A 24,633-nucleotide genomic window follows, 5' to 3' on the forward strand; every position below is an offset into this window, starting at 1 on the left:
GTTTGGCACTAAATAACACGGCTTTTAGGGGTTTTAGAGAAAGAAATCGTATGAAAAGAGGAATCACCTGGCACTGCATAGAATTAGTATATTATGCATATGGGTTTTTTCACGCAATAAAAGGCTGATATACTTTTATTTAATCACCTTTCGTTTAACAGTTACCGCCGATCGTTTGTAAAAAGATTTTCTATTCAGTTAAATTATATTTATGTATGATATTAGCGATACAAACAAGATCACTACAAGAACATCAGCTTAATTGTGCTATTTATGAACTCTCGTCAATCATAACGGAGCTAAAATTGATCCAATCACTAGAGTACATAATAAAAAGCCAAAACGTTGTATAAATATATTGATATAATAAAACAATAAGTATTCGCCAGCGAAAAGAAAATGTTATGAAACAGAAATTCAGTCCTATCTTTTGAAGTATTGTCACTTCCCAGGAGGCCCAGTTTCCATCAACTAAAATAATAGTAATTTTACGTTGTTTTGGTAAGAATAACGTTGATTTAGATATTGAAATTTATATAGGGATTGAATGGATTTGTTTTTCATGTACATTGCGGTAGCGCTCCACAGGATATGTAGATCAGCTACTGCTTTTCATTGCCGCAATGTACATGAATAAAGTCCATTCAATTTAAATATTTACGTTTCGATGAACTACAATAAAAAAGTTACAACTCTTTCTGTAATTTAATATTTTTAATATAAGTATCGGAAAGGAAACCATGAAAGAAGAGACAGCCAAAACTCCAGCCTACACACAAACTTGAAAAGTTCCGCCTATCAGCTAATTTTGTTGAACCAAAATTATATATCTAGTATCTAAAAATAACCAACGCTTTATATTCCTTTCGTTTTTGAATAATGATCTTAATTGAGGTTTTTTTTGCATTAAACACTGCACATTATATATTAAAAAAAAGTTGATGTCCGCACTATTTCATATCAATGATGATAAGTTGACGGATGAAGTGCCCTGTGTCATTACAAAGTTCTTTGGGGGATTACCCAGCCGGACGTTTGGGTGTTAGAAGTTCGTGACGACGAGGAACGGATTGCGAGTCGGAAGTCAGTATTAATTATAACAATGTTATAAATATTTCTTTTAATTTTAAATTAAAAAACATATGTACAATGGTGCATCATTTATGATTATTGTAATGTTTATTATTATTTATCGCAACTACGTTATCTCGGAGAAGGGGAGATTACTCTTCACAGAAACGGTACTATGCGTAGTAATATGAAGTTGTCATTGTGTGTGAAATTAGCTGACTGGTTGTGCGAGAATCATTGTATTCATAGTGTATTCATGGTCTAATGGCAGTTGTTTTCAGTTGGTAGATTCATGTATAGAACAAACATCAAGAATGTAAATATACACTATTCACTTTGGTATGACACCAGTGTAATCCTGAAATTATAAAAACCTTAAACACAAAAATAAAATCAGGCGCCCTAAACGTCACTTTACTAGCATAAAGATGACATCTATGGGGGAAATGAAGATTAAAACTCAGCACATTTGCCTTGATAAAAAATTCATCAAACCTGTCCAGGTAAGTTAAAAAGTATGCATGTTTTAGGATCTAAGTAGGAATATACATAATAACATGGTCCTTTTGCTTGTTTTACATGTGATGGTTTATTTCATTTGTTTACATCTTATTGTTAATGCAAGGCCATCCATAATGATTGTATTTCTATAAGGACAACGTAAGATAAGATATAGTGAGTTGTGAAGCGAGGAATAGAAACACTGCGAAATTTGAAACTACAAAGGACGAGTTTGATATCTATCCCCGCTTATATTTGACACTGTGCAACACAGTCATGTTTGACATTCAGCAAAATCGTGGATAATCCACAACCAACAACACAGCGAAGGTTCGTCACTAAACAACGCAGCAATTCAAAGAAATAAAGGTAGATGCATAGTATTATTATATTATGCATGTGTTTCTTGCATGCCGTAAAAGGCTGGAATAATTTTATTGAATCACCATTAGTTTAACAATTATCGCTAGTCGTTTGTATAGTATTTTATCCTGATTATTGTGGTCATCGATATGATCAATATATTTCCCATAGCTTCCACGACTAAATCACTACAAAAACATCCTAAAATCAAATAATTTATTTTTCACTTTTGAACTGTTGTAAAAAAACCAATTAAAACAATTAATTGAATAATGCTGAAAAGTAAATATCGTCAGCAATGACGGACCTAATACTGTTGATGTTACTATAATGCATGATAAAATGTCAAGTAAACATAATGCGTTTTTCAGTAAATGCTATGAATAGCACAAGACAGTTACCGGGACAAAACTTGGACGGAGTGCATTCCTTCTCCTCTTTAGGGTGTCCAATGCAAGGTTTTCCGGCGTATTGTGGTGATGGATTGGAACAGTAGCGATGTCGAAACGTTATGCCTGTAAGTTCCCCCGGTTGACTACATGTAATGGAACACTGACTCCACTCCCCCCATCTTGACCAGTTACCGTCAACTATATAATGGAATTAAATAATAATCATACTCATTGCATGGCATATGTTACCGATTCAAACAATATTACTAAAATAACACACAGAAAAAAACAAGCGGTTTTTCACTTTGAAAGTGCAATTGAAGAATATTGAAAAACTGCTGTTAATAAAATCACGGCTGCCATGACCGGGCTAAAATTGAACAAATTACTATAGCACATGATCAAATGTCAAAATGTTAATATACACATCGATATAATAAAACAATAAGAATTCGCCACCCAAACGAAAATGTATTGAAACAGACAATCAGATACTGCATTTTAAAGTATTTCTATTTACAGACTTGTCTTCCAAAGCTTGGACGAAATGTCTCTTAAAGAAAAACCGGAATTAAGCAATCCGAAATAATTCCCGATGAACGTAAAGCGTGAGATGCGAAGAAAACATATATAATCACCCGAACATGGCTTTGTAGGAAAGCATTCTTTAATGTCCCCATCCTCTCCTGGACAATGTTTGCCACCATGTTCAGGTTTTGGGTTAACGCATAATCGGGACCTAGTTTGTACCCCTTTAGCTACAAAACCTGCCTCTAAACAAGTCATTGAGCATGCAGACCATCCTTCCCAGGAGGCCCAGTTTCCATCAACTAACATTACAGTACATTTAAGTTGTTTTGGTGAGGATGCTATGGTTTTATGTATTGTAATTTATACAATATTCACTTTAGTATGACAACAATGTAATCTTGCAATTATCAAAACCGTTAACACTAAATAAAATCAGTCGCCCTCAACTTCAATTTACTAGCATAAAGATGGCATCTATGGGGGAGTTAAGATTAAAAACCAGCACATTTGCCTTGATATAAATATTCATCAAACCTGTCTAGGTGAGTTAACAATGATGGATGTTTGACGATCTTAGTAGGGATATACATAATAACATGGTCCCTTTGCTTGTTTCACGTGTGATGGTTTATTTTATTTGTATACATCTTATTGATGATATAAGGTCATCCATAATGATTGTATTTCTATAAGTACAACGTAAGATAAAATATAGTGAGCTGCGAAGCGAAGAATAGAATCGACCCGCAAAATTTGAAACAACACAGCACGAGTTTGGTCCCTATCCCCGGTAATATTTGACACTGTGCAACCCAGTCATGTTTGACATTCCGCCAAATCGTGAATAATCCACTACCCACAAGACAGCGAAAGTTCGGCAGTAAAAACACAGCAATTCGAAGGAAAAGAGGTAGATGCATAGTATAATTATATTATGCAGGCGTTTCATGCATGCCTTGAAAGGCTGGTATATTTTTATTGAATCACCCTTAGTTTAACAATTATCGCCAGTCGTTTGTATAGTTTATTTTTTTTTTATTTACTTATTATATCTTGATAATTGTTTTCATTGGTATAATTAATATATTTTCCTTAGCTTCAACGGAAAGAACATCCTAAAATAAAACGTGTTTTTGTCCACTTTTTTATGTTACAATTATAAATGAATAAGTCAGTTATCTCTGAAACATTCAATTACACAACGAAATAAAATAGAAAGGCTGATAAAGTTATTCTTAATCACTTTTTGTTTAACAATTATAGCGGATCGTTTGTAAAATAAACTTCTTGTTTACTGATGATATCCTTAAATATGAGATTTTCGATACCAAAAATATTGCAACAAGAACTCACAGAAATAAAACCAGTGGTTTTCACTTTGAAAGTGTAATTGAAGAAATATATAAAACGTGCTATTGATAAAATCACGTCAGCCATGACGGGGCTAAAATTAATCGTATTACTATAGAGCATTATCAAATGTCAAAATGTAAATATGTATAACGATGTATTAAAACAATAAGTATTCGCCACCCAAACGAAAATGTTTTGAAACAGACAATCAGATACTGCATTTTGAAGTATTTTTATTTGCAGACTTGTTTTCCCAAACTGGGACCAAATGTCTCTTAAAGAAAAACCTGAATAAAGCAATCCGAAATAATTCCCCATGAACTTAAAACGTCATAAGTGATCAACAAAGAAGAGATATATTTACTCACCCGAACATGGCTTTGCAGGAAAGCATTCTTTAATGTCCTCATCCTCTCCTGGACAATGTTTGCCACTATGTTCAGGTTTGGGGTTAACGCATAATCGGGACCTAGTTTGTACCCCTTTAGCTACAAAACCTGCCCCTAAACAAGTCATTGAGCATGCAGACCATCCTTCCCAGGAGGCCCAGTTACCATCAACTAAAATAACAATAGATTAACGTTGTATTGGTGATGATGCCATGGTTTTATGTATTGTAATTTATACAATATTCACTTTAGTATGACAACAATATAATCCTGCAATTATCAAAACCTTTATCACTAAATAAAATCAGCACCCTCAACTTCACTTTACTAGCATAAAGATGACATCTATGGGGGAAATGAAGATTAAAAACCAGCACATTGGCCTTGATATAAATATTCATCAAACCTGTCCAGGTAAGTTAACAATGAAACACGTTTTACGATCTTAGTAGGGATATACATAATAACATGGTCCCTTTGCTTGTTTTACGTGTGATGGTTTGTTTAATTTGTATACATCCTATTGTTAAAGTAAGGTCATCCATAATGATTGTATTTCTATAAGTACAACGTAAGCTAAAATATTGTGAGCTATGAAGCGAAGAATAGAAACGACCCGCAAACTTTGAAACAACACAGCACGAGTTTGATCCCTATACCCGCAAATATTTGACACTGTGCAACACAGTCATGTTTGACATTCCGCCAAATCGTGAATTATCCACTACCCATAAGACAGCGAAAGTTCGGCACTAAAACCAGAGCAGCAATTCAAAGGAAAAGAGATACATGCATAGTATAATTATAGTATGAAAGCGTTTCTTGCATGCCGTGAAAGGCTGGTATATTTTTATTGAATCATCCTTAGTTTAACAGTTATCGCCAGTCGTTTGTAAAGTTTATGTTTTTTTATTTACTTATTATATCTTGATTATTGTTGTCATGGGTATAATTAATATATTTTCCTTCGCTTCCACGGCAAGAACATCCTAAAATAAAACGTGTGTTTGTCCACTTTTGAAATGTTGTAAAAAAATCAATTAGTACAATTAATTGATTAATGCTAAAAAGAAATATCGTCAGTAATGACGGACCTTATACTGTTCATGTTACTACAATGCATGATGAACTGCAATTAAAATAATGCGATACTCAGTAAAAGTATTCAATAGAATGAGACAGTTACCGGGACAAAACTTGGACGGAGTGCATTCCTTCTCCTCTTTAGATTGTCCATTGCAGGGTTTTCCGCCGTATTGCGGTGATGGATTGGAACAGTAGCGATGTCGAAACGCTATGCCTGTAAGTTCCCCCGGTTTACTACATGTAATGGAACACTGACTCCACTCCCCCCATCTTGACCAGTTACCGTCAACTACCGAAATAGAATTAAATAATAATCATACTCATTGCATGTAATATGTTATCGTGCTTAAATCAATCAAATGTTATATCATCAGGGATATATACTCTTTTTTATTTAACAATTATAACTTAATATTCCAGTTACCTCTTAAACATTCAATTGCACAACGAGTTCAAATATAATGGCTGATACAGTTATACTGAATCACCTTTTGTTTAACAATTATCACTGATCGTTTGTAAAATATACTTCTTGTTTACCGATGATATCCTTAAGTATGAAATTTTCGATACCAAAAATATTACTAAAAGAACTCACAGAAATAAACGCAGTGGTTTTCACTTTGAAAGTGTAATTGAAGAAATATTCAAAAAGTGCTGTTAATAAAATCACGTCAGCCATGACAGGGTTAAAATTGAATAAATTACTATAGCACATGATCAAATGTCAAAATGTTTATATACACATCGATATAATAAAACAAGAAGAATTCGCCACCCAAACGAAAATGTTTTGAAACAGACAATCAGATACTGCATTTGAAAGTATTTCTATTTGCAGACTTGTCTTTCCAAACTGGGACCAAATGTCTCTTAAAGAAAAAACAGAATAAAGCAATCCGAAATAATTCCCCATCAACTTAAAACGTCCTAATTGACCAACAAAGAAGATTTATATATACTCACCCGAACATGGCTTTGTAGGAAAGCATTCTTTAATGTCCTCATCCTCTCCTGGACAATGTTTGCCACCATGTTCAGGTTTTGGGTTTACACATAATCGGGACCTAGTTTGTACCCCTTTAGCTACAAAACCTGCCTCTAAACAAGTCATTGAGCATGCAGACCATCCTTCCCAGGAGGCCCAGTTACCATCAACTGAAATAACAGTACATTTAAGTTGTTTTGGTGAGGATGCTATGGTTTTATGTATTGTAATTTATACAATATTCACTTTAGTATGACAACAATGTAATCTTGCAATTATCAAAACCGTTAACACTAAATAAAATCAGTCGCCCTCAACTTCAATTTACTAGCATAAAGATGGCATCTATGGGGGAGTTAAGATTAAAAACCAGCACATTTGCCTTGATATAAATATTCATCAAACCTGTCTAGGTGAGTTAACAATGATGGATGTTTGACGATCTTAGTAGGGATATACAAAATAACATGGTCCCTTTGCTTGTTTCACGTGTGATGGTTTGTTTAATTTGTATGCATCCTATTATTAAAGTAAGGTCATCCATAATGATTGTATTTCTATAAGTACAACGTAAGCTAAAATATTGTGAGCTATGAAGCGAAGAATAGAAACGACCCGCAAAATTTGAAACAACACAGCACATGAGTTTGATCCCTATCCCCGGTAATATTTGACACTGTGCAACACAGTCATGTTTGACATTCCGCCAAATCGTGAATTATCCACTACCCATAAGACAGCGAAAGTTCGACACTAAAACCAGAGCAGCAATTCAAAGGAAAAGAGATACATGCATAGTATAATTATAGTATGAAAGCGTTTCTTGCATGCCGTGAAAGGCTGGTATATTTTTATTGAATCATCCTTAGTTTAACAATTATCGCCAGTCGTTTGTATAGTTTATGTTTTTTTATTTACTTATTATATCTTGATTATTGTTGTCATGGATATAATTAATATATTTTCCTTCGCTTCCACGGCAAGAACATCCTAAAATAAAACGCGTGTTTGTCCGCTTTTGAAATGTTGTAGAAAAATCAATTAGTACAATTAATTGATTAATGCTAAAAAGAAATATCGTCAGTAATGACGGACCTTATACTGTTCATGTTACTATAATGCATGATGAACTGTAATTAAAATAATGCGATACTCAGTAAAAGTATTCAATAGAATAAGACAGTTACCGGGACAAAACTTGGACGTACTCTTTTTTATTTAACAATTATAACTTAATATTTCAGTTACCTCTTAAACATTCAATTGCACAACGAGTTCAAATATAATGGCTGATACAGTTATACTGAATCACCTTTTGTTTAACAATTATCACTGATCGTTTGTAAAATATACTTCTTGTTTACTGATGATATCCTTAAGTATGAGATTTTCGATACCAAAAATATTACTAAAAGAACTCACAGAAATAAACGCAGTAGTTTTCACTTTGAAAGTGTAATTGAACATATATTCAAAAAGTGCTGTTTATAAAATCACGTCAGCCATGACAGGGTTAAATTGAATAAATTACTATAGCACATGATCAAATGTCAAAATGTTTATATACACATCGATATAATAAAACAAGAAGAATTCGCCACCCAAACGAAAATGTTTTGAAACAGACAATCAGATACTGCATTTGAAAGTATTTCTATTTGCAGACTTGTCTTTCCTAACTGGGACCAAATGTCTCTTAAAGAAAAAACAAAATAAGCAATCCGAAATAATTCCCCATCAACTTAAAACGTCCTAAGTGACCAACAAAGAAGATTTATATATACTCACCCGAACATGGCTTTGTAGCAAAGCATTCTTTAATGTCCTCATCCTCTCCTGGACAATGTTTGCCACCATGTTCAGGTTTTGGGTTAACGCATAATCGGGACCTAGTTTGTACCCCTTTAGCTACAAAACCTGCCTCTAAACAAGTCATTGAGCATGCAGACCATCCTTCCCAGGAGGCCCAGTTACCATCAACTGAAATAACAGTACATTGAAGTTGTTTTGGTGAGGAAGCCATGGTTTTATGTATTGAAATTTATACAATATTCACTTTAGTATGACATCAATGTAATCCTGCAATTATCAAAACCGTTAACACTAACTAAAATAGTCGCCCTCAACTTCACGTTACCAGCATAAAGATGACATCTATGGGGGGAATGAAGATTAAAAACCAGCACATTTGCCTTGATATAAATATTCATCAAACCTGTCCAGGTAAGTTAAAAATGATGGATGTTTTACGATCTTAGTAGTGATATACATAATAACATGGTCCCTTTGCTTGTTTTACGTGTGATGGTTTATTTTATTTTTATACATCCTGTTGTTAATGTAAGGTCATCCATAATGATTGTATTTCTATAAGTACAACGTAAGCTAAAATATTGTGAGCTGTGAAGCGAAGAATAGAAACGACCCGCAAAATTTGAAACTACACAGCACGAGTTTGATGCTTAACAATCATCGCCAGTCGTTTGTATAGTTTTTTTTTTTAATTACTTATTATATATTTATAATTATGGTCAATGGTATAATTAATATATTTTCCTTCGCTTCCACGTCAAGAATATCCTAAAATTAAACCAGATTTTCCCACTTTTGAACTGTTGTAAAACAATTAACACAATTACTTGATTAATGCTAAAAAAAGAAATATCGTCACTAATGACGGACCTTATACTGTTCATGTTACTACAATGCATGATAAATGTCAATTAACATAATGCGTTTCTCAGTAAAAGCATTAAATAGAACAAGACAGTTACCGGGACAAAACTTGGACGGAGTACATTCCTTCTCCTCTTTAGATTGTCCATTGCAGGGTTTTCCGCCGTATTGCGGTGATGGATTGGAACAGTAGCGATGTCGAAACGCTATGCCTGTAAGTTCCCCCGGTTGACTACATGTAATGGAACACTGACTCCACTCCCCCCATCTTGACCAGTTACCGTCAACTATAAAATGGAATTAAATAATAATCATACTCATTGCATGGCATATGTTTTCGCGCTTAAAAGACTCTAGTGTTATTTCAACAGGAATGTATTTTTTTTTTATTGACAATGTAAATAAATAATTCAGGTTCTCTATTAAACAATCAATTACACAACTAATTCAAATATCTTTAGATGTGAACATAATCCCTGTTACCAATTGTCTTTGAAGTAAATGTCAGCTGATGGCGTTCTGATTAAAACAAAATTGATAAATATAATAGGTAATGTGAGCCGATGGTGTCACATCGATTCGTTGTTAATGTGTAAATGGACATTCATTCCCTTTACTTGGACCCTCTTACTCTACTGAGAAATCTAAAATACCACCTTCACTCCCTACCTTGGTTATAGATCCGTTCTAAGATCGAACATAATGCTTTGCTAGAATATTCATAACGGTTGCCTCTGGTGATACAAGCATTGCCTCACTCGCGAAGGAGGTATTTTTCTCCTTTATTTGGCGTGGATCATGATTTCTTTTTCTGGTTTTGTGTCCTCACTGTTACCGGCATTGTTTATTTTGTGTATCAAGTTTTGAGTTCGGATTTTATCTTATAGTATTAAATTGATGATGTTATATTTTTTTCAGTTGAATTTCCTTAAGCTTAACAAAAAGAAAGTAAGATGACAAATATAAAATTATATCATAGACAAATATGTAGTTTAAGATAAAGTGATCTTGAAAATGTTAATATATGGTCTAAGAAATAGGACATACATTTTAATCCTACTAAAACGAAATCTTTTACTTTTAGTCGAAAACGAAATAAAATATCTCCTGATATCATTTTTCGAAATGAAACTATAGCAAATGTGTCAACTCATAAACATCTTGGTGTATTTTTTTCTGAAGATGGTAAGAGGCATCACTATATCAACTTTATTTATAATAAAACGTAGAAACGTATAAATTTATTGAAATCTGTAAAATATAAAATAAGTCGTAAAACACTAATCACTATATATATCGCTTATATTAGACCTATACTTGAATATGGTGATATCATTTTTGATAATTGTACTCAGCAGGAGGCAACTTTACTTGAATCTATCCAAATAGAGCCTTCTCGAATAATTACAGGACTGCGTATAGGAACTTCAAACTATAAACTTTATTATGAACTTGTTTGGGACACCCTTGCTGCAAGACGGAAAAAAAACAGACTTATTCTTCTATACAAAATTCTAACAGGAACTGCACCCACTTATTTAAATGAATTAATTGAACCCTTTTTCAACAATATGAACTTATACCTATTAAGAAATGAAAGAATCTTTACAATTCCTGTGTGCAGAACAAATACTTTATTCCGTCTTCACTTAAAGATTATAATGAACTTGCAGCAAGGTTTGACCTGACTAACATCATATCACTATACCAATTTAAAAAACTTTTAAGAAGAGCTGTAAGTGACATCATATTATTAGACACAAACTTTACCTATGTCAACGCAGGTGATAGAAAATACAACCTCATACTCTGCCAACTTAGAAATTCTTCAAGTAACCTTAATCTTGATCTACATGGAGATCATCTTCTCGAATCACCAACTTGTACCTGTGGTAATGCCCTTGACGTAGTACATCATTTTTTTATCATTTGTAATAAGTGTGATGAACCACGTACAACCCTCAAGGATAAATTATTTGATGTTAATCACAATCACTACACTCTGGATGTACTTCTATCTGGCTGTGGGGATTGTGATGAACAAACCAATGTAAATATTTTTGAATGTACTGCCGAGTTTGTAACAGCTACACATAGATTTCCACATATATAATACATTATATATTTCTGATTTGATATTATGTCTCTTAAATATGAAAACCATCAGTTACGACTGCTTCTACATCATAAACATTGTGTGTCATCATCACCCTTCCATTTTTCTATGGCCGCCTTCCCCCTTTTGATCTGATAGGCAAATATTTTGTAAGTTTTGTATGCTATGTATCATTCATTATAATTATTGCAGTGCTGTTTTATGTGATCGAATAATTATTAAGTAAGGACAATCTCATAATGGTCGACAAATTCATTTTGCATCTTTCTGTTTACTAAATTTTGTCATTCATTTAGGAAAAAAGAAAATCCAAAAAAATGTGAAATCCTTGATTTACCTTCTTATTAACAAATCGTTACAAAATATTGATTTGAATCCACCAACACATCAAAAACTATGAAAATCAGAATGCGGTATCCATGACTGGCCCCAAAACTCATGGGTGGATGACCAGTGGCTGATAAGCCAATATGGATATTTTTGATCTGCATCCCATGAGTGGAGGGAATCCTGTCATGGATGCTGGATTCGAGGCTCCAAAAAAATATCAGTTTGGAAAAAATATTGAATACACTATTTCACATAGTATAACAACTCTTAAACTGTGTCTTACTTTCAAACTCATGTCTCATATTCAAACATTTTAATTTTGAAACTTCAAAATAACAACATACTATATATATATATATAGAGAGAGAGAGAGAGAATAAAAACAATTTTTTCAGATCGTCCGCTAGGCCTTTCTGCCTTCTAGGGCTTCTTCAGGCGGATTCTTGTGTATTTATAGACTCATTGTTACCTTTAGGAGAGAACTAATATAGGCTATGCCTGTTGTTCAATCCTTTTTTTTAATAAAATAAAATTTGTTGAAATGAAAAATAAAGTGATAATATATTTATCGTTGCCCACTTAATGATGCAATCCTTACCAGAGCAAAACGACGTTGGTTGGCAGGATTTTGCTTCAGTATCCTTTCCAACGCAGACATCACCGTCATGGGCAGGTGCAGGGTTGGTACAGGTGCGTCGTCTTGTACGGGTGCCCGTCGGAATTGGATGACCCTTCCGTGTGCATGTAGCTGAGCAGGGCTCCCAAGTTTGCCATTTCGACCAATTACCATCGACTGAAATATGGCAAGAAACATTACTGAAAATGCGAAAGAGTATAAAATACTTTATTGCATCGAATTATTTCCGTCCCCTGAATGATGTCAACGCAGCTGTACAGACGTTTATTCCTTTGCAGCTTTTGGTGGAAAGAATTGATTTGATTATTTGCGTCAAGGTATGATGTTATATGTTTTTCTGTGAAATAAAATATATGTATTTATAATTAAATGAACAACAATAGAAGTTGGATACACTTAAGGAAGTCACCACTGTTATTCCAATGTTACAGTTGCATGCTGCGTATCCTACTAACCAGGTATTGATTTTCGTAAAGTTGTATATAAACAATGGAAAACAGCTATTTTTAATCACAAAATAATTTCAATTTTATGTCGTAATGATACTAATAATGGAAAATACAAAAAGACAGACCTGGGGCAGGCATTGCACAATCTTCATTTTTGCCACCGTCACCATCATTATCTGTAAAAAGAAATTGTGGACATTTGATTATGCTTCGAATGGACGGACATACGAGTTTCTATAACTATTCTTGACGAATGTTTCCCTCTAAAGTTCTAACCTTCAGTCTGGTAACTAATAAATTAAGATTAACTTTATGGATGGCTTTATGGACACAATTCATCTTATACCTTCTCTCTCGTACATATGCTGACATGTTGTTAACAATGACACACGAGAACACGAGAATATAATTAATGAGGAAAGATTTTATCCCTTTTTAGTTTAAACAAAGTTTGATATAGCACCCTATCTATCTAGAAAATAAAGCTACACCACAGCGCTTTACAATACATTATCCTACAATTACATAATAAAAATCAATAAAAATTCAAGGATTTTTCCAGAGCTGTCTTCGCAATTGCTTACTAATACCCTTATGCTAACTGGCTAATTTCTCTACGAAAGTGTAAACGTTTCCGATGCGGAACAAAATTGAATATTACAGGGTACACACTGCAAAACCATCCCAGGCTATTTGATACCCAAAAGTGAGCGAAATCTACTCGGTCAAAGACGCTCAATCATGAATAATAATGATAGTAAATTAAGCAAAACTAATTTACTTATGAAACATTTGTATGTACCTTGTTGGTCAAGTACACACAGTTCTTCATCAATCAGGCCGTCACAGTCATTGTCTAATCCATCCCCGACAACAGTGGGTGTGGGCTCGCAGGGCTGGACAATCAAAACAAAGGATCCAACATCAATGTTTTAAAAAGCATTCCTGTTTTCCAAGAACCGCCTTTCACATCAATATTTTAACATGTTCGTTTATAACCTATCTATAAGACTAGAAGACTAAATTTTCAATAATGACATAAAAATTATTAGCATAAACCGTTGAGTAAAACTGAAGGAAATATTTGAATTCATGATGTTTTATGTCGTTGTAACTACAAACATGTACTAGTAAGATAAAAATGAAAGGCATAATTAAATATTTTATTACATAAAAAAAATAATCCATCATCAACAAGATTTTACTTTACACCATCCAAATAATTTATACACTACCGTATTAATTGGAGCCATTCTCATTCCAGTGGGAAATCCATACGACTCCATAGTGGCTCTCCCATACAGATAACCACCGAATATGGAGATAGGTGAAATATGTCGAACGTTATGGGAACCTTCCGGTATAGAAATATAGCCCCCGACATATTCTGTTCCAGGTATCTGTTGGATTATAACATTTGCTGGGAAAGGTTTGCCATTTAGTCTCAGGCCCGATATATATTTGGCCTTGACAATGAATAAGAAGTAATTTAAATAAGACCCAAAAGAGTATTTTGGAGTAGCAAATGTGTAATCGGAGGCAAACTGTTCAATTGGAGGAATAATTATCATACTCGGGTCTGAAGGTTCCAGGCGCGAGGTTTGACTTTGGACAAATTGGGCAACAAAGATGGCTTTGTCGGACGTCACGAGACAATAGGCGTTGGATGGAATGTTTGTCTGGATGAAATCTCCAGCCTTTTTTAAAACTATAGTGTCCGTATAACCACCAGATATTTGTATTTTTGTGTTATCCTCACTCGCAAGAAACCGAAAGAAGTCACCTACTGTTCGATGGGGAATAGAAACAGTGACAAATGTCTTTCCCCAAGAAGTAACTGGCGTTAAGTGCTCCACAATATGATCACTGCTGAAACCGCGACCAATCTTTGTTTTCTTGTTACCACTGAACACAGAAATAGGTTTATCTGATGCCACATGGGTGCCACTTAAATCGCCCTTACTTACCAACTGAAATGTATCGAAACTATTCAAATTTATATGGATTTCGTCTCCTTTACGATAATAATGTCCGTCCCACCGAACAGTGTAGTCGCCAAGAGCATCGCCGAAACGTACGGTAACGGCTGTGTTATTATCGACCCCAACGATCAATAATTCGCATTGATCTGAAGGTGGGTAGTACGTCACAATGTAATACTCAGTACCTAACACGTCCACAGGTAAACCCAAAAATGCATCACAGGAGAACTTCTCCTTGTTCACACCATAAATCACTATTTCATCATTAGATCTTATCAAAACTCCTTTTGTGTCTTTTGATGAGCCAACGACCCGGATGTTATTTGGCAAGTGGACCTGTTTAACCATACCATAGGAAACATTGAATTGATGGTGTATTCCGGCTGTTTCAAATTGTGGAGCTAATATTTCCACACTAACGTTCGCCCTCCTCATTGTTGTTACAAACAGCTCAACGTCTATGTCCTGCCCAAGGTTCTCCATATATCCGATGACGAATTCCGTCCCTCTATTATCCGGGGCGTCTGCGTAAAAGTAGCAGGTAGAAATAAGAGTTAGAAGACAATTAGCAAAATATGAATGAAATCGTTCATATATCTCTTATCAATGACTTACCGTTATTCTCTTATTAATAAAAACAAAAAAAACACAAATTATTTATACATTTTGGCTACAAAAGACAAGATGTTTTTTACAATACAACATTTATGTACAATATTCTTGGTAATGATTTACAACATTTGAAAGTTTACGGTGTATACAACTGTGAAATCGATTATGTTTCGTAGATAATCTTAATCGGTGTATTCATATATAACAAATAAAAAGGGATGAAAATGAAGTTACTGTAGTATAAAATATCATATAGCTTAGGTAAATAAATTATTCTTAATATATCCAAGGGGATGCCGCACCTGCACATGAATACTGAAGTTTAATATGAATTATATTTCAGTGATCAGTACACCTCCCGAATATTGTGTATTCATCCAAAACCTGTAAATATGTACTGCTCTTTGTCCTGTATGACTGTAGCTTAAATAGACTGTAGCTTAAATAATCGTTTTTAATTATAATTTTTTGACAGGAAATCCATAACTTTGGGGAACATTCCATTGATTTTTCAGAGTTGATGGAGTCAATTTTTTTTTTCAGATGTGTATCTTTTAAATTTATCAAAAAATAGAACGCTTCTCATCTAATAGACCAAACTAAAATGAAAGAAATAACATAGTTGATAACAATATTTGATATTTTAACCAGTATAAAAAGTACACAATCTTAAGGTTTAATTGTAATACAAAAGAGATGATGAACTGCATTGTTTAATGACTAAATTATCAAACTGCGTTAATACGAAATATGTGTAAAGAAAAGCATACGTTTCTGAGTAAGAGTTAAATGCAGCGTCACTAGAACAAGATTCCAACCCTGGATTTCCAAACTCGAGACGGCCGTCCTATCTAAATGAGCTATACGATCGCCTGGCCTTGTTCCGCTACACTTACATCACTAAGACAAAAGTCACCACTAGAAAGGTTAGCAGAATAGGGGATACTAAAATTCAAATATTTGGGACAAATTTTCAATGAAATGATTTCGTCATAAATAGCTAACAACATGAAAGAATAGTGAAGATTGCTCAATTTACTGAAGATCATATTTGATACACATGAATTGTTTAGATATTTTAAAGAGAAGTTGCAGACCATCAAATGCTACTCACTTTGTTTGACGAGTTCTCCACGCATGAGCCCTATATTAAAGGAAACAATTAATATTTATGAAAATGATAGAAAACTCTAACTAATTATGTATTCCTCGTAAGTTTTGATAAATTGATGTGTTTTAGACAGTAGCAATAAATCATTGATGTGTCCTACTCATTTACAAAAAAAATAACGGATTCGTATTCAGCAACAATAAATTGTTAATATGTTTTGCCAGTTTAAATATAAAAATTATGCAGTTAGTCGGATACTAAAACTTGTGAAGTATTAAGTCATTAACAATATATTGATGCCTCAAGCCAGTAAAAATATGTTTATTATTAGTATTTAGTTATTCATTGTTGCTGTTGTATATAGTTAATAGTAAAGAACAATAAATTGATAATGAAATTAGTCAGTAACAATACAGTGATGATGTATTTAGCATGTTTTAAACTATTAATGAAGTAAATAGTAAGTAATTAGCAACAATAGATTAATGATGTATTCAGTCCGTAATAATAGATTGATGATGAATTCAGTCCGTGATAATAGATTGATGATGAATTTAGTCAGTAACAATATGTGGATGATGAATTCGGTCCGTAATAATAGATTGATGATGAATTTAGTCAGTAACAATATGTGGATGATGAATTCGGTCGGTAACAATACATGTATGATACATTAAGGTCATATGAGTGTATTGATAAACGGAAACAGGAAGTACATTCCTAGTTGAAAATCCAATGTAGGGAGACAGTATCACAATTTCCGCATATTCTAATGTTTAATATTAGACTGATGAATATTGTATGTTTATTATTGACAGAACAGTGTGTTCTCTCAATATTAAAGTATTTCAAAGCAATCCAGGCATCTCTCAGTTGTTTTTTACCAATGAGTAAAATGTGTCCATTTTTCTGTACTTCAGGAAACCGGCTACCTATTTCACTACTGTGAAGTTTTTCAAGAAAGATAACTCTTCCATTCAATTACTATGTGTATATGGTTCTATCATAAAGCATCAACTTTTAACCGTTTATAGATAATTTATTTTACACAATTTCAGCATTTATTAAATTGATATACATTAATGCAATACTAATCTAAGGCCGTATCATTTTTATTGACATTATTTTGCAAGTAATTGTGTTTTTTATTTTTATTTTCAAAATTCACTCCTTTTTACATAAATTTCCATTTAAAATCCCTGAAGTTCTGACAACCTAGATTTTTGGGGGGCAGACATTTTTCTTTACTCCAAAGCAATATAACAAAGTAAGATAATTTACAAAATTTGAAGAAAATCTACTGAGAAATGGTGACACAATCCTATTACCTTAAGTCAGTTACAATTGATGATATATTCAGAGTGAGTTTCAACAGATTGATGATGTATTTAGCAGCAAAAATAAAATTAGTAATGTATCTGGAAAACACTTAGATTAGTTGTTAGATTGTTTATGTATGATTGATTAAACAAGAATAATAGGAATGAAAGAGGAGTAGGGATACTTTGACATTAAGAATAATCAAAACAGTATTTATATTATATTAGATTAATCTTGGATAATTTACACAACAGTAAATATCTCATCTTCCGTGTCGGAGGGTGTTGCTAATGTTTTAATGCTGATATATTTAGAATGTAAACATGGAAGGATCCTTTCGGAGTATTAATTGAAATACAAACTTACTTACTTCTGACGTTAGTGTTGTAGACTCTGCATACACATTACATATTTGTTATTCGTTAAGATACTGTGGTGCATGTTAAAAAAATTAAACAGTTTTAACAAGTATCAAGAATGTTGCAAAATCTGCAACAGTATCAAGATCATAGTGCTGGAATAATAATGCATTTATGTTTGGTAATTCCGCAATAAGGACTATTCATAATATCTCAGACCACCTATCATTGTGTACTCTAAGTATATAATATATATTTTATAATATCTATCACATTTTATAAGAAATGAAGGATTCTAGTACCAATGAAGGCAGATCACTATAATATTCTATGCTAGTTGTATGTAAGTACATGGAGTAATCTCCCGTCAACTCGCTTTGAATGTAACTAAAGTTGGACTGGGCCAGCGTAATCACTTTGAACAGGTATGATCGTAGGTCAATGATTCGAATTATCGTCTGGTCTGTAGAAATGCCAGAAAATATTTTCTAATGAATGGTTAAAATCTTAGACAGTAGAAAGGAGATTTCTGACTAATATGTAGTTTTAATAGTATTTTGAATAAGGTATAAATCAAACAGTCACGTATTCTGAATAAAATGTGTCGTATTTTTTTTTAAAATGTATTAGCACAAAGCAAATTAAAGAGAATACTTACCTACCAATACGAATGTAATCAGCGTGTGTGTTAAACAGGGTTGTATTACCGTCAGGACGTCCACCGCCATGTTGACAGACAACTCATCAAGGTTTTTGACAGTATTGCGAGCCTGTTAAATTTATAACTCAAATAACATTCCAAAAGACACGTTAATTTATGTCTTGAAACATTAATATTTGTTGCTAAAATTCCACTGTAAAATGAATAAATAAAATAGAAATACACAGGTTGTTGAGTCATTGTGCAGTTTTGGCATTTGTAATGAATAGTGAAATTATTATAAACATAGAGTTTGTAGAAAATACTTACTGTGAGGTCGTACGATCCACTTGGTGTCGTTGTTCCTTGGGCTCTTTTAACTGTGGTTATTAATGGTCGTACCTTTAGGATAAGGGTTTTTAAATGGGATGTCATCTTAATGTGTGAAAAAGGTTATGAGCTAATTTATAAACAAACAATACGTTACCTACGCAATAACTACGAGTTTGCATGATACGCGCTATATCTACCGATGATGTATCTTATTGCCGTAGGGGCTGTACTTTCTTATGACCATATGATTAAGCACTGCACACATGTGTCTTTCATATTTACGTATCATGTGAGAGCACCACGTATATCGCTTTCTAAAACAATTAGCATGAAGCTCTTTTCTTCGTCGTCAATCTACAACAGGCATATTCATTCCTGCAAATAGTTAAAAAGTCAGGCAGACAGTTCGTAATGGTTGTGTGTATATTATATAACGTACGTAACATATGCTGTAATAAAGGTAATGTGGTCAGCATATCACGAATGACTAGGAACACACCAGCGCCTTTAAATGACATATATATGTGTATTGCTTTCGTTAGCCGTGGCATTTCTTTCATATATGTATTTTGTTTCACATTTTTAACGAAGACCTTGATATTTTAGATTTGCATTGGAATATCATAAATGATATCAAAAGCAGCTGCATATTTATCTATTACACTTCATGTTTAATTTTATCTGGAATTATCAGTTTTCTGTAGGAAAGTAGATTAATTGTTTGCCATATCTCTCAATTCAATTTTATTTGAGACTAAAATATCAAGTTAAGTGAGTCAAATTGGGTATAGATCCTGTTTGGGAAAATGTCGATCAAGTAAAAACACTCACAATCTGGCGATTTTATTTTCTGTTTAAGTAACATCAAAGTAGACTCTATGATGTTAACTGCAGGACTAAAACACTTGTCCGTAAACCAGATTTGCGCATGTCAACGTGATTTACATCACAATATGCTTTTACATTGATGTGATGGCATTTCCGTGAGCATACGTATTTAGGACGTCTGGTAGTTGTAATACCAATTGTGCCCTCATAAACAGTGCGCTTCCTCGTCTTCTTGCATTCTTGAGCATAACGAGGCAGGATTCATTTGGAAGCAAACTTTAATTGGTATTTAGTGCACTTTCTAGTGCATACGAAGTGACAAAGGTAGTGAACTTTAATGTAATCAAAACATTGTATTGAAGTCCAGAGCATAGTCTTGTTAATTCTTATGCACAGGCTTGTTATCCCTAGTTCACAAGCTTTTTAACTCAAGTGCTCTACGATATGAACTCAAGCGCACTATAGTCTTTAACCTCAGTACAATAGTTTGAAGTACATATATGGTTGAATACCAACCTGAATACATTACATCAATTTGCTGATAATAAGGATGTTTTGCAATAACCTTTTAGAAAACCATGATAAAGAAAACTTTATTTTCGTTAAATTGTTAAATTGTTTTTCCTATTAAAGTAAACAATAAACTGCTTTTTATGAAAATGTAATGTATTTGTTTGTGACAGTAAGTCTTTTATTCGCGTACACTTTCAGCGTGTGGTAATTTAAGGAGTCAAGAACCATTCAGGGAATTTTGGTCTTGGTTTTAACTTGTATGGTTAAGTGAAAATAATCGTTGATCTCTTTCAGCTGACTAATTAGTATCACTAAACCAGTTACAAAATAGACGGTTTCAGACACTGGGATTAACCTGCTATGTCAAATAATTGGAAAACGAACAAAACGTTACAGGCACAATTTACATAGGTTGGGTCAAGTTGTGTTTTGGTAGCTGGCAACTGTCATCAAAGATTTAAGAACAAATATATACCAATCGGATGTTAAATTCGTATACGTTGTAACTTATCTCCATGCAGCATTTCCGGGTGTTTTTTTTCATTCTGTAAAATTGATCAATCGATCTTAGAAAATATCCCACAAATGTGTGCGTCTATTCTCACAAAGGGGAGATGGATTTGTTAAATTGCGAAAATAGACTGATCACAATGTACGTACGATATGCGCGAGGTATGTTCAGGCTTATAGCGATCAAACAACTGTATTTTGTATAACAAATTATAATTATCAATAAATGAACATTAATGAATATGTCTAAATCAAAGAATATCATAATCTTAAAAACCGATTAGCCATGTATATATATATATTTATATGGTATAATGCTTTATCAAAATATCGTCATTTAAAAGAATATTGACGATATATATACTTGAAAATATCACTTAAGGACGAAATTAGATTTGTGAATAAGATTATAATTAAAGGATACTGCTTTGATACTTTTTTGTAAATGCAAAATTATGTTCTTTGTAATATCTTGAATATGTTTAAAGCAGGGAGACAGAGAGAAATTCACGAAATGTTTCAACCAATAAAAACCAGATATATTATAATAAGGATAAATGTGCACCGCAGATAACCCCAGTGCAGAAGTCTGTGAACTCTGGTGCATGAGAAAAATAGAATATTCCCAGTAATCTCCAGTGTTAACAAAACGTCATGGCGCCTTTTTTTTCACCATTTAGATTTCGACCACTGTTGTGAACCAAGAACAGCATATCTGTGTGCTTTCAACGTGTTCCAAGTTCGGCAAGTTTTCCCGGTCAATGTTTGTGACATGGTCTGAGCCCTCCACTTTCATCTGACATTCCCTCGGCGCTTCAGAAAGTTAACAACTGATCACAATTTTACAGAAAAAAAAAGTATTTAGATATTTATTCAGTGATAAGTGATCAAAGGAAGACACTTGTTTATAACAGCTACGGTGATATGTAATTAAGCATTGAACTGTGCCGATATGGCATTTATAGTTTATATGAATGATACATTACGATTTGCTTGCCTGTAAAGTTATGTCGTTCATATCGACTATAAAGATCATACCAACACATTTAATGTTTATATTAACCGTTTGTGGAGTATCGTAATATCATATATATTATGGTTATAAAAAGTCTACATTCGTGGTTATATCAAGTATGAATCTTCAATTAATGCAACTGCCAGTGGTATCGTACGTTACATCGTTAACGTCAATATAATAACTTTTGAAATTGGTACGTTATATAGTGGCTATGCAACTCAGTGATGAATATATTATAAATGTTACACTCTGAAATTATCTACAGCACGATCTATCCAATACTGGTTTTACCTGTAAACCGTTCGTAGGATTACCTGTGCGTCGTGCTTTACATACACACGTGTATTGACCATCCTGGACCTTACACTCAGCGTTAGTACGACATGGGTCCCTCGTTTCCTAGACAACAATCTTCATATCGTTACCTACCACTGCACACTGTACGACAAAACAGTCAATGAAGACAAATTCCACACCATCCTAGAACAAAAACAATGTTCTCTAATTTTTCAACGAATGTTATAATTTTATTTCGTATATACAAGACATCATACCATGATAAACTAAGCCGTTCTACGTCACCTATCACCTTCTATACAGAGAACACCTCCTATTTATCAACAATGATGTATTTTGTCTCTGGTTTGATATAAGATTCAGAATTGATTTCCTTTTAACAATTAAAATCACTGCAATAATGAATAAAGATAAAATGAGTACTTCAGTTCAAGACAATTGAGTGTCGTAAATTTAATGCCGTTACAATCGACTGTTTTGTGTCACGACTTTTTAAATTGTTTGACCGATAAGTTTTGTAGCTATAATTCATTTATGCAAATATGAACAGTAATACAACTCAAAGTGGCAATAGATTGTTAATACTTACCACCATTGAAATGATGCATGATACATTAATGTGAAATGTATCTCATTACATGGAAAGTTTTCTAATTAAAACAAAAACCTAGCTGTTAATGGCTTCAAAGTATGGTCATTTGGAACCGGATAATTGATTGAAAAAACAGTTGAAAGTACACAACAATACATGCATAGTCGAGCTTAACCCTTTCGAACTTACTTAATCAAATTTTACACTTTTCATTGGTTTTTAACCATGTATTTACGAACGATATGCCATGCGTTTACATGAACAATTTTCCAAGAGACCATGTACGTGCAACACTATTTAAAAACAATCCTTATTGCAAATGTAACCAAACAGACCGTGGGACTTCCCTGATTAGGGGTACAGGCGTTTATTTTGTTTTTGTTGTGCTGAAGTTTCGATGTGAGAATCCTGACCTACTGCAAGCAGACACTAGAGAATACTGCTGTGGTTATCCGTATGCACAGTAACTTTCCCTTAATTTCGTATTGTATAAATCAGAGCACAACGGATATTGGACACTTCTGTTGGCCAGGTAGTTTCAATGATTTATTTAACACTCAGAACACTGTTTTTATTTTTTGTTATTTTTTTTCTAAAATAACGAACTGTGATTTTAGATTGAAATTTTTAAAGTCATTTTCAGACAGGGAATGTTATTTTCTAATCAGTGTAACAATAGTTTGCAGTTGCATGGGGATCCTTATACATATCTACTAAACTCCTGTCAAATTTGCATTCAAACTTTAAGGCCAAACTTAAAGTAAAGAATACTTGAATTTGTGTTTGTATGTCATTTTAGTGTTTATTTCATGTGCCTTCGAGCGATGTCAATATACTGATGCTTTTAATTGGTTTAAAAGTTCGTTGTTTATAGATTCCCATCTGTCAAATTAGAAATCTAATAATTGTTCATTTTCACCAGCCATACAAAGGCCGATTCTTTTGTTATAACCACGTATCATATATTGACGATAAAGCAACAAATTACAAGTAATATATAATCCTCCAAAAATATGTTCAGGTTAAACAGGCAAAACATGATAACTGCATGAATTGTCAGAAATTATCAAAAGTGACAAGTATTTGCGCGCGCGAAAGAACAGCCTAATTTAAATGATTTTAATATGTTTGTCATCTTGCATAATAAAGGCTTATGACCACTTTTTCAGCATTACCATGTGTAGGATTCAGTACAAATTGAACACAATGACTCCAGCGAAAGCATTATGATATTATTTGTCACATGTTATACTCACAGCATTGTTTTTGTTAAATACAGATGTTTGATTGAATTATCTTGATTTTTAAAGCCAGTTTGTAAATACACCTGAATGTGATTGTTTTGAAAACGAGACACAATCAATATTGTGTAAAAAACGAAGTTTCCTCCCCACTAATGGGTCCATCATCTTTCCTAACAAATCCCTTGTCACAAGCACAGCCTGCTGCCATAGGTTTCTTAAAACTGTTGGGGAATTAGGATCCTGACATGAAGCCGGGCAAGCAGTCACCTTTTTGACGTAGTGGGCGTTGGCTCCAGATACGATTTCTAGAACAGGTATCCCGATATGAATGTCCATGTCAAAAATGCTATCTTGGGAGTAAATATGTTCATAAAACAGATACGTTAATATGT

At 33.4% G+C, this 24,633-nt stretch overlaps 1 protein-coding gene across 3 annotated transcripts in view; it reads right to left on the reverse strand.

Moving 5' to 3' along the window:
* LOC110450424 overlaps nt 1–19,391 on the reverse strand; it is a 30,102-nt gene extending 10,711 nt beyond the window's left edge. Inside the window, exons 1-13 of one of the 3 annotated variants that reach the window (XM_021497932.1) lie at nt 19,237–19,391; nt 18,925–19,036; nt 16,591–16,620; nt 14,118–15,388; nt 13,685–13,778; nt 13,008–13,058; nt 12,395–12,589; nt 9,449–9,637; nt 8,463–8,654; nt 5,787–5,975; nt 4,580–4,771; nt 2,966–3,157; nt 2,337–2,525 (exon numbers count right to left, since the gene is read on the reverse strand). In XM_021497932.1, the coding sequence (XP_021353607.1) occupies nt 2,337–2,525; nt 2,966–3,157; nt 4,580–4,771; nt 5,787–5,975; nt 8,463–8,654; nt 9,449–9,637; nt 12,395–12,589; nt 13,008–13,058; nt 13,685–13,778; nt 14,118–15,388; nt 16,591–16,620; nt 18,925–19,036; nt 19,237–19,341 (3,001 nt within the window). In that variant the 5' untranslated portion in view covers nt 19,342–19,391. The remainder of the gene's footprint in view (nt 1–2,336; nt 2,526–2,965; nt 3,158–4,579; nt 4,772–5,786; nt 5,976–8,462; nt 8,655–9,448; nt 9,638–12,394; nt 12,590–13,007; nt 13,059–13,684; nt 13,779–14,117; nt 15,389–16,590; nt 16,621–18,924; nt 19,037–19,236) is intronic. The other 2 variants (XM_021497933.1, XM_021497934.1) reach the window with 2 other exon arrangements.
* Nucleotides 19,392–24,633: the final 5,242 nt, after the last annotated feature.

Source organism: Mizuhopecten yessoensis, unplaced genomic scaffold (assembly GCF_002113885.1).
Source record: "Mizuhopecten yessoensis strain PY_sf001 unplaced genomic scaffold, ASM211388v2 scaffold5229, whole genome shotgun sequence".
In the NCBI taxonomy this organism is placed as follows: Eukaryota; Metazoa; Mollusca; class Bivalvia; order Pectinida; family Pectinidae; genus Mizuhopecten; species Mizuhopecten yessoensis.